The sequence below is a fragment of the Mastigoproctus giganteus genome, chromosome 2 (genome assembly GCF_048544385.1).
Source record: "Mastigoproctus giganteus isolate SK-2022 chromosome 2, ASM4854438v1, whole genome shotgun sequence".
NCBI classification, from domain to species: domain Eukaryota; kingdom Metazoa; phylum Arthropoda; class Arachnida; order Uropygi; family Thelyphonidae; genus Mastigoproctus; species Mastigoproctus giganteus.
In genome coordinates, this window is record NC_143576.1 from 155,321,586 (window position 1) to 155,337,745 (window position 16,160).

General features: G+C 38.3%; 1 protein-coding gene across 1 annotated transcript in view; it reads left to right on the forward strand.

The window, feature by feature from the left end:
* Positions 1-15,782, forward strand: part of LOC150089677 (transcription factor LBX1-like) — a 143,474-nt gene extending 127,692 nt beyond the window's left edge. Inside the window, exon 2 of the mRNA XM_090390071.1 lies at positions 15,207-15,782. Coding sequence (XP_090246197.1) covers positions 15,207-15,568 — 362 coding nt within the window. The 3' untranslated portion in view covers positions 15,569-15,782. The remainder of the gene's footprint in view (positions 1-15,206) is intronic.
* The last annotated feature ends 378 nt before the right edge of the window (positions 15,783-16,160 follow it).

Below are 16,160 nucleotides of genomic sequence, written 5' to 3' on the forward strand. Positions count from 1 at the left end.
GTCAATCAGAAAGCAATAATCCCCGAACAAGGGAAGTAAAAAAAAAACTAGAAGCCGCACAAAAAAAACGAATTTAATTTCGTCACCATTATCAACTGAAATCAGACCTACGAATTCGATAGACACACTGCCAATTTATATGATACTCTTCGTGACAAATTACCCATCAAAGTAGACACTGACGACCAAACAAACCACTGAAGGTATTATCCTTTGTCATACAAATAACTACCCTTCTTTAAAAACTAACTTTGGGACACATGCGGGACCATTAACTCTTGTCTGTCGTGTATCGCTTGGAACTTGTCGTCAGGGCTCAGTTACTTTCTCAAGCCAATCTAGGTTCCCACCCATGTCTATCCAGGGTGGGGCATCATGGCCCCGGGCCATGTGCGCTTGTTCGTATGTGGTGTCTGTGTTTGACAGAGAGAGAGAGAGAGAGAGAGATGCTAGCGAATTTCGCGTTTTTTTCCACCTTTGTCAAAATGACTGATTAATACTTAAAGATGTGTAGAATGAAAGTCTATTCATTCATAAAATGTACATTGAATTGTGCATTTTATATCGGAACTAGAACAGTATTGTTCCACAGTTAAGTTTATTCTCATGTTTATTTTGTTTTCATGAGTAGTTATATTCGCTAAATCATAGACGCAGTAGACTGAGCAAAACTTCTGGGATAAGAGGGATTGTGACGAATTTCTGCGCTTTTTTTTTTTTTTTTTTTTGCATTAATCAAATCACAAGTACATATAATTAATTTATGGTTATATCTTGGCCTATAGGCCTACAATTATACGCAGTTCTCACTAATAAGATCATAACATGAACAGGTTAGGTTAAAGCCGATTTAAACGTGTGGTTATGTTAACTTTACGTCACATAACCATGTGTTAATTATAATGATGTGCGTCTGTAAATAACGTGCATGTTTGTTATTAATAAATTTATGTTCGTGAGACTGTAAACAAGTTATGTTTTAAGTTCCTTACTTTGCTAATAGTTAAAAATATAACAACCAGGAAAAAAAAAGCGCTAAAAAGTTTCACAATCCCTAAAAATAAAGATGTTTGGATGTTTACTAATTTCTGTAGCTTTTGTTAGTTCTGTGGCCTTCGTTCGTTCGATATCATTTTGAAAATTTATTCGATGTAAAATTAGACTCCTTAAAAATGCTTTTAAATAAATCTTTGTTTCCATCGAGGTAAATCTGCTCTTTTCTCCTTTTCGAAGGAGCACGGGAAATGGCTGATAAGGTTCTCGCGTTAACTTCGAAGCAGCTCCGATAGCGATGACATGGTGGTTCGCTGCAATTCGAGCAATCGCAGCGGGCGGTCCTTCTGACAGCCAGGGTTACGGGCGAGAAAAATACGATTCGGAGGGCAATTAGTTCCAGTAAGTAGTGTTCTTAGCAGTTGGCAGTGAAGGAATGGTTAGAAATGGGTGGGGCGCTCGGGAGTCGGACAGTTCGCGAGAGATCTACAGTTTTCAGCATCCCCAGTGACTTATTGCCTTGTCGAAACGAGAAGTGCTGTCCTCGCTCGTGCAGCGTTCAGTCCCTTGTCACAAGCGGTTGTGGCCAATCTCGCAAGGAGAGAGAGAAAGAGAGAGAAGGCCAGTAACGTTTGCGGTGAAAATACCCTCACCAGTCTACCCAAGTGTGTGTGTGTGTGTGTGTGTGTGTGCGCGCCTCTTGGTGGCCCCGCAGTCGTTCTGGAAATGGGTGGTGGTCCACGTGACGAATGAGAGTGCTCGTAATTCCGTCATCGGTCCATGGAATGGGACCTCGTGCGTTATCTTGTGCCCCTCCTCCTCCCTGCTAACTGCGTGGATTATGTTGCATCGCAGAAGAGAATAACAGTCCCAGTTGCCTCATCTTACGAGGTGATTGAGAATATATCAAAATGCCTGAAAGCAGTCAACATCTGTTATGGTGCTCAGGATGTGTCGTGGTGCACATTCCTAAGAGTAAAACCAGACGTTTCCGAATCTTCCCTCGCTTAATTCAGGACAGAAACGCGGATTGATGTTTCTCATCATTCCACGGACTGAAGAGTGACAGTATTATGATATTTAGCAGATCCAGTTGGCAAACGATGGGAATATTTTTTTTAGTCCCGAAACACCTAAAGAACCACGAATTAGTTCTTTAGGTGGCCATAAATTGAATTTCATTAACCACCTCAGCAGTTATTCCGAATTTTCTTGGTTTTGAAAATTTATGGGAATAAATATTATCTCGAGTTAACTAGGAGCTAACATTTCACAGACGAAAAATATTATTAATTGTATTAATTAATCCATCAAGATAATCCTTGCCATGTTTTCTCTTTTCTGTAATATAAGGGGGAAGTAAATGCAACCTCTCATTTTTCTTTCCTGTTAGTTCGGCTCTGCACGTAGCAGTCAGCTAACATTCCGAAATGTCTCAGAAACAGGCATCATGGATTATTCTTTTATCACTTTACTTTTTTTAAGTCTAATTTGGATTAATTAAACAAACACTCACTTCTTAATTCCTTCTTGTGTAATTGAGAAACTTACAATTTATTCAGACAGTTTTACTGACCACATTTTAATTTAAGACCACGAATCTGAGACAGCTTGAGGTGGCAGGCAAATAAGCACTACTTGGTAGCGTCATATTCAACGGCAGTAAGAGTTGCAGCTTAACACAGGAGACTCCGATGGAGCCCGTATTCCAAATGGAAACTCAGGCGAGTGGCAACATGCCGAGGCTATATGATTTATAAACGAGAATTACATATGGATTTCCCAATTCGATAGCATTTCATTAAGATTCATTTGAATTTTTGAATCGAATATGGTTTGTTAAGAATATTTCGTAGGATTGCTTCCATCAGCAAAGCCCGAAATGGCCACAACAGATATTAAAGTTTGGTTTTCTCAGTCTAAACATTACCCGTAAAATCGCTGCTCCTCGTAGTGGGGTACTTTCAGCGACTCTGTCTACAGCGGTTCTCCCTCCCTTGAGTAGGCAAGTTATACGAGGTTATACTAATAGCGTCAAACCGTTCACGAAGAGAGTAAAGGACGACCTTAACGAGATCAACACTTTCTTATGCAAAAGCTGACTGAGCTATAAAACTTTTCAAAATTTATGGTTTCAAATTTTCAAAGTTCTTCAAACTAGGTGTCAACCCTTCTAAGTAAGCTTAAATTATTTCGCTCTCAAATTCAACCCATCCGACTTGCAAATATTAATTGAAAACATCCTGATTCCTAATGGAAACGAACACTGGAATCTGATAGCATTCGACCCAAAATTTATCTTTTAGAAATTACATTGACACTTCAGATCAAAGTCGATTGGTCCAGCAAACAATGAACTGGCACATGCGGAATCCATAACTGATATCTTTATATATCTCGGTTATCATATGTCTTATTTATATCCGCATTTCTACATTTATTACCGTCCTTTCCACACCGAATGGGAAAGACCTCACTTCGAGTCCCAATCAATGATGAGAAGAAGGCTTTTTTTCACAACGTGACTAAGTTACTCGGGCTCAGGCGAGGGTAGCGTGGTTTTTTCCAGTAAGGAAACTCGGCTGTTTCGTCCAGCAAACAGGAATTTAACCACAGAACACACAATTTACCCCTCTAGAAGTACGCTTCAAACAAATCTAGATTTGGTACCCTGGCAACTGATACTAACAAAATGAACATTTCTACCCTCTAAAAACTCATCAGCAAAAATATAGAAATCCCTAACATAGCTGAGATTGTCTTTCACCACCCAACTTGCAGCAGACCCCCGTCGATATAGCCAAACTACAATACAGCCACCCAGGAACAGAATAAAATATTTTGACTGGATGTTCCCTTCCAATACCATAGGCATATTCCTCACCCTGGACATTGACTGTGACCGATTTCATAAAGACAAGAACTACCGGACTGAGATTGTGCATCGCGTGCACACCATCCTGCCCAACAACTACCAGATCGAGATTGGTAAAAGAAAGGTCCAGACCAATTAATCATACATCTCAGGAATGCTGCATTCCTAATGATAGCTGTTGATCTCTAGCGGTTGCTTCTCGAAAGGAAAAAGAGTCCCTTGTCCAAGTGGTCCCAGATCCCGTTACAGAAGCAGACAGAATTTTCGGTTTCTATTAAGAATGAAACCCAACAACCTTTCCTTCCTGAACAATATATTTCCAGCATGAGCCACACCTTAAACTCTTGGATGTGGCTAGTAAGAAAGAACCAACTGTGTTTTTCCCTTGATCCGAGGAAAAGTATCCGTAACGGATTGATCCTTACCCAACCAAATACTAACTAGACTACAGAAATGTTAGCTACGGGCTACTGAGGGTTACCAATCTGCAATTTTTCAACAATAAGAAATACAGAAGAGATCAGCTCAACCCTCCCTTGTAGGGGATGGATTGTATGATGCTTGTTGACAGTGATGACTGTGTACGAACACGTTCCTACTAGATGTAACCTCATATCTTCTATTTAATCAATTTGATTGATCAAAGGGTATGATATTGTTCTTGTCCTTTATTTCTTTTTCTTCAATATTAATCTTCACTTACTGATAATCGTTATCCGTAGCAGTTATTGTGCTAATGTAATGTAAATTCCTGGTTATCTTTCTGTGATGGGGACTATTGAACTAACGGGTGTATATATATATAAAAAAAAAAAAAAGAGAGAGAGTATTCATTTATATCTTGATGGGAATATTTAAAATATTGAACGTTACTGTAAATTAAATTTACAGTAATTCAAACTCCCACTGTTTTATGTGAATGTAGTTGACTCTTAATGGATTTACTGAAAGCCCATGCAGGAAAAAAGGTTCACGTCATTTCCGTGAATCAGGAGAATAATAATTTATATTTTAGGTACAAAGATGCTTACACCGTTATAGCAGACCTTACCGGTTTAGACTCTATACGTGTACTTGCCGATTCCAATTTAAGTTGGGATTTGGTTAAGTGTGAGTTGCAAGCACAAAGGAGAATAATTTTTTGATAGTTTAACATCCGGCTATATTTCTTCCACTAGGACCATTTTCCTTCACTTTCTTCTATCCTCGTTCCACATTTCTTAACTTCTGCAGATCATTTTCCCCTCCTCCTTCTAGCCCTGTCTCTTCCACTTTTATATCTGCCGATTGCTCATTAGTTCCTACTCTTTCCTTTCCTTCTGAATACATACCTACCCATCGCTATCAACACTCACTTCATCTCTTTTAATGATATTCCTTATTTCCATTTTGCCTCCGTACATCTTCCAATCTACAAAGTTCCGCAAGTTATTCTTCCCGCCCACTCATTCAGCATTCTTATTTCTGCCTTTCCCAACAGCTACTTTTACACCAGACAGTTCTGATCCTATCTTTTCAAATCGCCTTCACACAAATCCCACTGCTTCCTTAATACGTGAACTTCCCTCTACCTTATCTTTCTTCCATATCTGTTTGACAGTAACTACAGGGTGTGGGGTTTCTACTGAATAAAGAACCCACGATATCATTGCGCTCTTAATTCTTAGAAATATTTAGAAAACCCAGTAAGCATACTTCCAACTACGTGAAATAAATTCAACTCATAAGAGATACTAAAATTTCCAACTGCAAATATCCAAATTCTTAAAAAGGATTGAAGGATTTCGTCCCATAAAACCTTTCGCCAATAAAAACGGAAAACAATTAGAGTGGCTTTCCCTTTTTCCGTACAAAATGTGTTTTCCATGAGTGTGTTGAGGGGGGGGGGGATTCTATAGAACTGTAACACGTAGTTCGATTCATTTTATCATCATCCATAGAAACCCGACATCATTAGCATAACCGATTTCGTTTTTCGTGCGGCTCATTGAAGAGCACGAGAGTTTACTGGCAGACAGATTACTTTAGTTCTATTCAACTATCTGTTAGCGCATAAAAAATGCATTCTGCCAACCCTTTCTCCTCTACTGTTCCTCTCACAGGAAGCACACCACACTCGCTTTATTATTTTCATTCCAAAAATCCATTATCTGTTCAGCTTGATGGGAAGGCATCGAAAAGGCACGGCACGGTGTGAGAACGCGATGCTTTACGATAGTACCGTACTAAATACTTTGACTGCACCTTTACGAAGTGTCCACAGTGAAACACAAAGGGCAAATTGTGTTTCCTCTCGACGCGAGACATCCGTGCTTATTCCTTTCTTCCAGTGATGTCGCTCGTGACTTTACGACAAAGACTTGTGCGCTCTGTGGGCACTCAGACGTCATTCGTGTGTCGTTGTTTGTCCTCTGCCTACGAGAGTGATTTGCGGACAGAGACGGGAATGCAGTTCACACTGAAGAGGTGTAGCTACGGCTGTCGTGATACATCACAGTAAATCGAGTGCGACTGCAATTTGTAGCTTCCTTTTGTAGGCAGTTTGTGAAGAACTCGCACCACACGAAAACTTAAGTGATTTCTTTACAGGAGTTATCTTGGAAGCGAAAACTAAACCTTGTCGCTTTGATAGGAACCAACCCCTTTTACTTGCCTCACCCAGACACTGATGCGTGAAGATGGATGTGAGATTCCAAGCAGTTCACCACACGTAGTTCAGCCATTAATATAGAGAATTGTCGGCAACACCCAAACTACGAAGCCATTAACATCATTGGAAGTAGTTCTCTCTCAATTTCGCCATATTGACATCAAAGGCACTCTCTGTCTTTCTAAGCTACTGATAAATATAACAAACTTTACGTTTAGAAATATTCCAGATTTTGCGTTTTGTTTCTATAAACGTACAAATCTTCTATATTCTGAAAGAATGATCATCGATAGTCCAACCCAATATCTCATAATGTGCGTCATCAAAATTGCCAAGATTAAACAGAGACCACTATCACTTTAATGGTTTCTTCTAAGCTTTGCTATTCGAATTTGGTTTCTTCTATATAACTGATACAGTGCCACGTCTGTTTATAACTGATTGTCACTAGTAGTGCACTATGTTCTTTAATGTCTAAAAACTATGAAAATATAACAGCTGATTATAAAGAACATTAATAACGTTTAGATATTTTCGGAGGGGAGGGAGCCCAATCAAGAAAGACTCAGATCGTTAGATAAAGAAGATATGCTAATTATTACAATCGATTAATATGACGTAAAAGAAGGCAACTTGACAGCTATGAATTTATTAATTTGGTCTGCGTTAATATAAAACACGAAAAATACGTGTAGAGTTTGAGGGTAAGGGATAGGAGATTTTAATCAAGCTTCATTTTGAGTAAGTAACATTACCATTGGAAAAGATTAATGCATTAAGGTTTTTGCTGTTGGGGTTGAGGCACCTCAGAGAATTAAACCCTGTTGTGCCGTATATATCTGCAAATTGAGTGTGTTCAGTTATCAATTTTTTGCTTGCTCAACGAAAAACCCGAGTTTCCGGGAGAGAAAAACAACGCTACCCTCGCCTGAGACAGACTAACTCAGCCACGTTGTGAAAATGGCCCATAAGAATTCCTGGTGTTTTCCATCCGGTATAGGGAGGTCGGTGATTATACCAACCATTCTATCCACGAGCAATTCATTACAGATTTGCCAACATATACATAATGTGCTGCAATCACCAAATAAGATGCTGCAATGAAATCCCTTTTGCTGATTTTCCGATTAGAACTGAAGAGAAGAAAGATTTTTATTATTTTATAAAGAGGAAATTTATGGAGTTTAAAAATCTAATAGCGAACGATCGTGTCCGTTTCTGACACACCTGTTTGATTTTATTCTTGGTGCTAACAAGCGAATACTTCAACTCATTTGTTCTTTAATGACTGAATAATCATTTTAGACATTCTGAATAAATATACAAGCCATCAAATACCATCAATCATAAAGTTGCGAACAAATCTTGCCTTGGCTGGAAGCAGTTTTAAAAGCAACATCTGATTACAGTTTTATTGCCACTTAAATATTTTTTAAAGTCCGTCCATCATTGCTTGTAGCTTTTCCTCCCCATCATGAATTGTAATGGTGTTTCCTTGGCCCGTTTTCATTGTGAACCCAACAAGTACTTTCCATCCGTTGCAGCGTGGTCAGGGTTCTGATAGCGAGTCCACGTGCTCAGTTTTATACAACAATGGAAAATATATTTTCCATGGTAATTGGTACAATCTTTAACTCTCCTGGACAATGTCTCTTGGTAGGCGAACAGAAAATTTATCTTATTTATTATATTTAGTTGTCACATACGAAGATTCGGCGACTGTGGGGATTATGGAAAGCGCGAGCAAATATAATAACTGCTTTACTTGGCAATTATAACCACGATTCTCGCTACCAACTATAATAAACAAACACCCAACTTGGCTTCCAAACTGCTTAGCATTTATAGCTTTTTTACAAGATATAAATTTAATAGCCATTGCTGAAACACGTTAGCTGGAGCCATTCCAGTTATCCCACTACACATTTACTTGTAATTTGTGCTCTCTAATTCACCACACTATTTGTTGGCAAACAGCAGAGCCTTCGTTTTATGGTACTCTAAAGCTTGTGCATTCAGACATGAATTTGAAGAACTGAGGAAACATCAAAAGGTGCAAATCGCACAAACTCACGACAGGATACAGTTCACCATAAAGCACTCATTTTAGGGGAAGCGAACACCTCCCTCTCGAACACTGTAGTGTCAGGCATCCCTACATGGCAACACCTACCCTTATGTTGCAAGTTAAAGCGCACGGAAAGGACCAAATAATTGCCGGTTACCTACAATAAACACTATGGTGAGTTCTTGCTGGCAACAGCGTTCAAAGGTGAGGACGGTGGGGGGGACACCGCCGAAGATAAAAGGTGTCTACAGGAAGCCCCCCTCCCATACATTTCTAGGCGCGCGCATACAATGAGTGTGAAGCTTTTAAACACAGACGGTTCGACCATCCAGAGAAATAAACAAAACTGCAAGAGGACGCGCGCGCACGCACACACTCCCCCACCCACCCACAGACGGAACGCGACTAAATCCGGCTGGTTTAGAGAATAAACTAAGCGTGAGCATGGATGTGCCCAAACCATGGATCTCACGAACCACTTTTATGGTAACTTCTTCCTTCTTTATTGCAGAAGAGTTCCACCCAAGAGTCAATTTAACTATTATACCGACATTCATTCACGTGGTTTTTGTTCAGCGTGTGTGTGTGTCATTCTGTTCCCTGACACTATCACGGTTCAGTAATCTCATCACTCTTTCTTTCTCTGATACGGAGATGAGTGGGTTGGTAAAAAAAAAATTTCGGTGCAACCATTATCGCAGTATATAAGAGGCAATTCAAAGTCCCCGTATCTAATTTCAGAAAAGGTTACTGGAGAGGCGCTGACACTTTTCTTGGACAATGTTAAATCAACGACCAAAATAACCCAAATAGCTTTTATCTACAGAAGCGAATTTGTGCGTTATTCGCCCCCTAAGTTATAGTTGTCCTCAAAATGAGAATTACTGCTAAAAAGCACAGGTTAATTACTAGTTTGAGATTATGCGTAAATCAATACACAGATAAACCACCACGAGCTGTTATCCAACCCAACTTGCCGAGGGACATTTTAGAGTGACATTTTTTATTCTAGAAATTCTTTTCATTCACAAATCCCCGGAGTTTAATGTAATCACCTAAGTTAATTAACTAAATACAATACTTATAAATAAAATATTTTTATGATAATGTTATTTACATAAAAATTAAATTTTATATAAATGTTTCTGTACACTTCATGATGTTAAACTTAGTATTATAAATCGTACATAGATTATTGCGCAACGGCACAATTACCAACATAACCAACGCATATTGCGAATTAAATATACTACATGCCAATATCCTTCCCAACCAAAACATGGATTTTAATTTACAGAATGTATTTGAAAAACTGCCTTGGCAAGTCAATAGAAAACTGGTCAAAGTTCTTTACAAAAAATGCTCGAAACATACCATGCAAGTACGCGAGCAACATCTTTAAAGACTGCGACTGGGTTCTACATGCAAAAGTGAGAATAAACAAGAAGGAAAATCTGTTTCTGCAGTAGTCTGCAGCTCTTCCTTAAAAATCTCCAACTTGAGTTGAGTTTAGTTCATGTTCCAGTTGAAATTCCAGCGAAATACTACTTCGATTAGGTAACCAAAACCACCAGGATATGATCGAAGTTCTAAAACATTTTTTTGCAAAGTGTCCGGTGTGTCGATCACATATGGACGAGCGGTATGGCTTCAATTAACTTACCTCGCGCTGAATTGCCACCATTAATTCACTACGGCTGTTTGAGAATTGTCTGCCTCCTGCGATGAATCTTAGACCGCTGACAGCCCGCTTCGTCTGTTTTGGAGAGTAGTGGAATATGTTTCTGTATGATTTATGACCTTCCACAGGTCACGCAACTGATTATTTGCATTCAAACTCATCACACGATGAAGTGACCCCATGGTTTGTCTTGCTGACGAGTATATGGCGTGGATTGGAAATATTTTCCGAAGCCCTACTCCAAAGGATTTCTGCGCGATGTCAAAGCTTTTACGATACCAAAATGCAAAGAAAGATAAAGGAATTTTGTTACTTTCAATGAATTTGTGACTTTCAATTCCTACTGACGTTTTTATACCAAGCATTTTGTATCAAGAAGTTACGGAAGTCTTGGTTAATCAGGCCAATAAAAGGCAGAACATTTTCATTAATGATTAATAGTGGCGTGTCTTTTTATATCTTTAAGATTTATTATTCATTCGAAGCTACTAAAGTCTAAAAAATGGGTGACAAATTCGGCAAAGATATCATTTCCCTGAAGAAAAAAAAATGAAGGTTGAAAATCATTTATTTTTTTTCTTCTCATTTAAGTTTTCTCTTCTAAGAAGAGAAAAAAAGAAGTTGGTATTAGCTATTCCTTAAAAATAAATACTCGTACACAGAAGTAAAAATGAACAGAATTATTCGCATATCGCAAGTCACAACATGAAAACAATTGAAGGGATATACATTCCATAGCAAAAGTATTCATACGCCATCACTTTTGAAAAAAAAAAAAAAAAAAAAAACAAGTTTTAATGAACACATTAAAAAGGTTTAGGTCCATCTTTGGCCAATCGTGACAAACCGCAAAAATTAGTGTTCATTTCTCCTTCAGTGCAACTGCCAGCTCAACTGTAGAAGAGTGACATATTGGTTGCATGCTGGTACAGTGTTCCAGTTAGTCCCAAATACATATTCTACTTGGTTCTGGACAGGCGAATTGCTGGACTTCGTTTTCCTGAAACCTGGTTGTACGGGATGGAGCATTAACATGTTGAACTAGGGAGGGCCCACTTCCATAAAAGTCTCCGAGATCTAAACATAACACGAAACTAATGCGAAAAATTAACGACTTCATCATTTCGTTCCATTTTGAATATTGAGACATTTTGGTACTCGGGTAGCAGAATCGCACCTCGCCAAGTATAAACCTGACTGTAGTTAATTTGCCGCGTGAGTTTCGTGGTATATTTAGCGTTCCTTTTTCTACAATAGTCTTGGCATCTTAATGTGGGTACCAAGGAATTGACCAAGATGTCAGCTTACGACTGAAACATCATCTGCATGCGAATTATCTTCGCTTCAAACAATTTAGCAATGAACTAACTTGTACATTAGTCTAAAATTTTCGTAGTTAGAGTCTTTAGTTCTAAAAACTAGTACTTAAAATCAGCATTTAGACAAATTCTAAACTATCGAATGAAAGTGACGTATGTTAGATTTGCACTGTTAATTTTCTAGGAGTTCATAACCAAAGCTTCCTTGCACTATATGGCTATACTAATAACAACTTATTACTATAGTTGCATACAGTTTTGAAGCAGCCTAATCACAAAACAATCGTTAAATTGGGAAATACACTAACTCTCTAATTTTTGGACAGTTTTAATGGAAACATCCCTCACTGACGAAATCTTTTAACTTGGAAATTCATTATTCGTATTGAGATCAGCACACGCATCCCAAAATGTCCTCTAGGACAGTATAGTAATTTCACTAAGTGTTAGAGAGAGAGCTGTGTTATAATCCCATCAGAGAGAGGAAAGATTCATAATGACTTCCTCAATAGCAGCTATAGTTAGCCATCTCTACTTGAGATGGCTAACTACTGCCTAGATAAAGGGGAATAGTTCTTTTCCCTGCGAATTATTCACGTTTTTCATCCAAACAACCTGAAAATCGGACCATGAACAATACACAGTACAATACGGCCTCATATATCAATGCATATGCGACATACAAACAACAAAAACCACTCCAATTTATTCCAAGGATGCTCAGAGGAGTTAATAGGGATCTAAGTCCGCCATTCCGGTGGTAGCATGGCACAGTGTTCTCTTCAAACGGGCAAACATTTATTCCACTCCTGCTGAAACATGTATAATCCGTAAAATTCCACCAGCGCAAGAATTGCAGCGGTGTCTAAAATATCACTATAAGTCAATCCCTTTATTATACAGTCTACAAAAATCAGCCGCCCAACACCGAAAAGGATCGCCACAACATATTTCTACCAACGCATCTCACAATTGAGACGATGCAGTCAGTTTGTGTCTGGCTGTCACCAAACCAAACCAAGATTCTTGCATGAGAATGCATTTCTACTCGTCCATTGTCCAATATCTCTAGGACAGCATCATTACAACCGTTAGTTTTTGTGATCAAGGGTTTATGCGCAGCAGTTTTCATGAAACCATTCTGCTGCAATAAGCTTTGTATGATAATCACAACCACAATCCACTACGCTGTTGGACCACCGGAGTGATTTTTGGGCAACTGCAATGGCGATTGTTTATCAACACGTTCGATCGTTCTGAGGTCCCCTTTTTTTTTCAAAATATGCGGCTTCCTCGTCTCCTTTCTACTCCCCCTTCAGTATCAATTAAATCAGTTATTCTATGATATTACCAATCGTTATTTTAATACTCGTACTATCCTATGGTGTCCCAATGCTTTTGATTATATAGTGCATAACGTAGGTTGTTATGATATATTCGTCAACTGGAATAGATGAACTATTTGTTTCGCTTTCATTCGATGTAAATCATATTTAAGTTTATGTAAAAACAAACATCCGACGAAGAAATGCGACTATTCAGAGTGAGGAGAGAGCTATTGAGCATCAAGAGAGCAATGGGATCAAGCGTCAAGAGAGCCTTCAAGCACCCAAATGTACTGGACCGCTATTACTTGTACCTCCCCACTCGGCAGGTTAAAAATACAGCATTACAACTAATATAGTATAAGGTTTAATATTTGTTTTTTTATTAAAACTAGTTTGTGTTCCCAAAATTGCGATTTATATAGTTTTTCTTATTACTAGTATATCGATGATGACTGAAAGAAACCAGATGGAAAGAAATAAACAATTTTATTATCTATTGTCGAATATCTCGGAAAAAGACACAAGGACAAGGCGTGCGTCTTCCACGCCAACTGAGCTCTAAGGGAAAATCCGACAGTAATAAAGGTCCTAATGACAGGAAGCGTAAGAATTTATCAGGCGTTGTGACAACGTAAATTATAATCACTACAGACGACAATTTGCGACCCATAATCGCTGTTTTAATGTTGGCCTTGAGCGAGTTTTATTCGCAAATGACAACTCTGCCGCACTTAGGACATTCATCAGAGAGTTAATTCATGTGTAATTGGCAGAATGCATAGAAACACCTTATTTTGTTTTATTCTTTAAACATTGCCTAACGATTTTTTGTCCGGTAGTTTCCTTCCTAAACTTCATTGACTGTGACGATTCAAACCAGAGCTTTAACGGACGAATGGCAATTGATGGTCGATGCACTCCAACCGCAACCCATGTCTCATTCAGTTTCTGGAATAAACCTTTTCATATTAGTTGTTTGCTGTTCCGTATCAATTTATAAATTATTTATGATATTCGTTATCCTGTCCCTCTTCTTCACTTTCTCAAATATCATAAATTTGACAAAGGGAAGAAGAGGAGAGTTCGGGAACAGAGGTCGCTTCCCCTCCCCCCTCCTGTGAGTAGCACAGTGGTTATTATCACTGTCCTCACACACCGGTGGAAAATGCCCGAATTCGAATCCTGTCAATGATGGGGGAACTTTTATGGGCTCTTTTTATAACGTGGCTGAATTATTCAGTCTCAGGAGAGAGTGCATGTTTTTTCCATCCCAGGGAAATTGGACTTTGTCTGGCAAACAGCAATTACAAAATACACGCAACTGCAGACGATATATTGATGCCTCATAGCCTTAATTACATTAGCGCTTAACACACACTTAGCACATGGTTAATTTTTGATGTTTTATCATTTGTGAAACTATGTCAACTTAAATCATTCTAAACATAAGCTTTCTTGTTAAGAATTCTTGTTTTGTTGTTCTTATTTTCCACTTATTTTGCGCGAATACAACGCATTTCGAAAGTTCCAGAGCTGGCTGCATAATAAAGAAAACAAGCCTTACGAACTACTGAGTTTATCTTCATAGAAGTCTCTTTGATATACACAGTCAGCGTTACTAAAGCAATTGTGTTATTCGTGATCAGTTCTGTCATGGCCATTTCAATTGCTCGAATTTGCGAATAGCGTTGACTTTTCGCTACCCCCTTTGGGCTAATCGAATCCTTTGGTCATAATGCATTAGTTCATATGGTTTATCGCATATGTCTGTTGTTGCATGAATCCCTAAATCTTGATGTGGGATACAAAAGTGGAGTCGATTACTAATTTAACTACACACACCTATGAATGGCAATTGAACAAGATAAGTTTTACAATAACAAAATTAAATATATTCCGTCTGAAACCCTCGGAATATCTCCCAGAGGCACACATTCTCCTTCTGCTTTAAATTAGCCAACTACACAACATCGACTGACGAGACCTTTAAACATTTCTTCAGTATCCAACGGGATTCGAAACAACACACCGCCAAAGGCGTGACAAGTGACAAAAACTCCGGACTGTCATGGAGGATAGGGAATCTCGTAAGTCTCCACAGAAGAGTTTGTTTGGTCCATGATCACTGCTGATTTTGACATGGGGGACTTATGACCTAGCACCATAATTTTTGCTGTATTTACCAAACCGTTTGTTCTCAAAACTAGCATTTACCTTTTATTTAATTACTATGGAATTAATAATAGATTATTTACTTAATACTGAATTCCTCATATTTTTCCTTGTTTTCAGAATCTTCGAGGGATCATCTAAATCTCTTCAACAACAGACAACAGCCGAAGAAAAAGCGGAAATCAAGAACGGCTTTCACAAATCATCAAATATTTGAATTGGAGAAAAGGTTCTTGTATCAAAAGTATCTTTCTCCGGCAGATCGAGACGAGATTGCGCAGTCACTAGGTTTGACAAACGCCCAAGTGATCACGTGGTTCCAGAACCGACGAGCCAAGCTGAAAAGAGATATGGAGGAGTTGAAGAAGGATGTTGATGCCACTAAAATACACACCATTCAAAAAAATCTACTGGATAATATCCAGGACTTGAGTCTCATGAAGAAAGGCAGAGATGGAAAAATTATGTGTTCTAACCCATAGACAGGGTTGCGATTTTTCCTAATAATCTATGGTCATCAGAGGTGTATATAAGAAACGAACTGTTTGCTACAACAAAAGAATTATATATATTGCGTTCACCTACCACTCATGTCCAGACATTTCAGACAAAATAAGACACTCGCTCTAACCAGATAGTAAAACAGGCCTTATACGGCAAACACAAAGTTATGTTGAGAATGGGCTGTTGTTAATTCTCACCTAAATTATTAGATATAAACATTTTATAGAGAAGATCGAAGTATCTCTAAATTATTCAAGAGGAGAAAGAAATTAGTTTGATATGTATAAAACTAAAAAGGTGAGGCTTTTAGAAAGACATGCCATCTAAATAGGTTAACGTTATAATAAGATTAATGCATAATGAAATTCAGAGCTTCTTTTAATTTTTTTTATTAAAACCCATGACCGATTGCAGCACCTGCTATTTCAGTTATGTATTAAAAATTTAAATTCAACAATCATTTAATGCTAAAAATAGTGAATCTGTAATGCAATATATGGCCCAAAGGCCAAAATAATCGATTATATGCGTGATGTATACATTGGCTATATACCCATTGTAATATGCTTG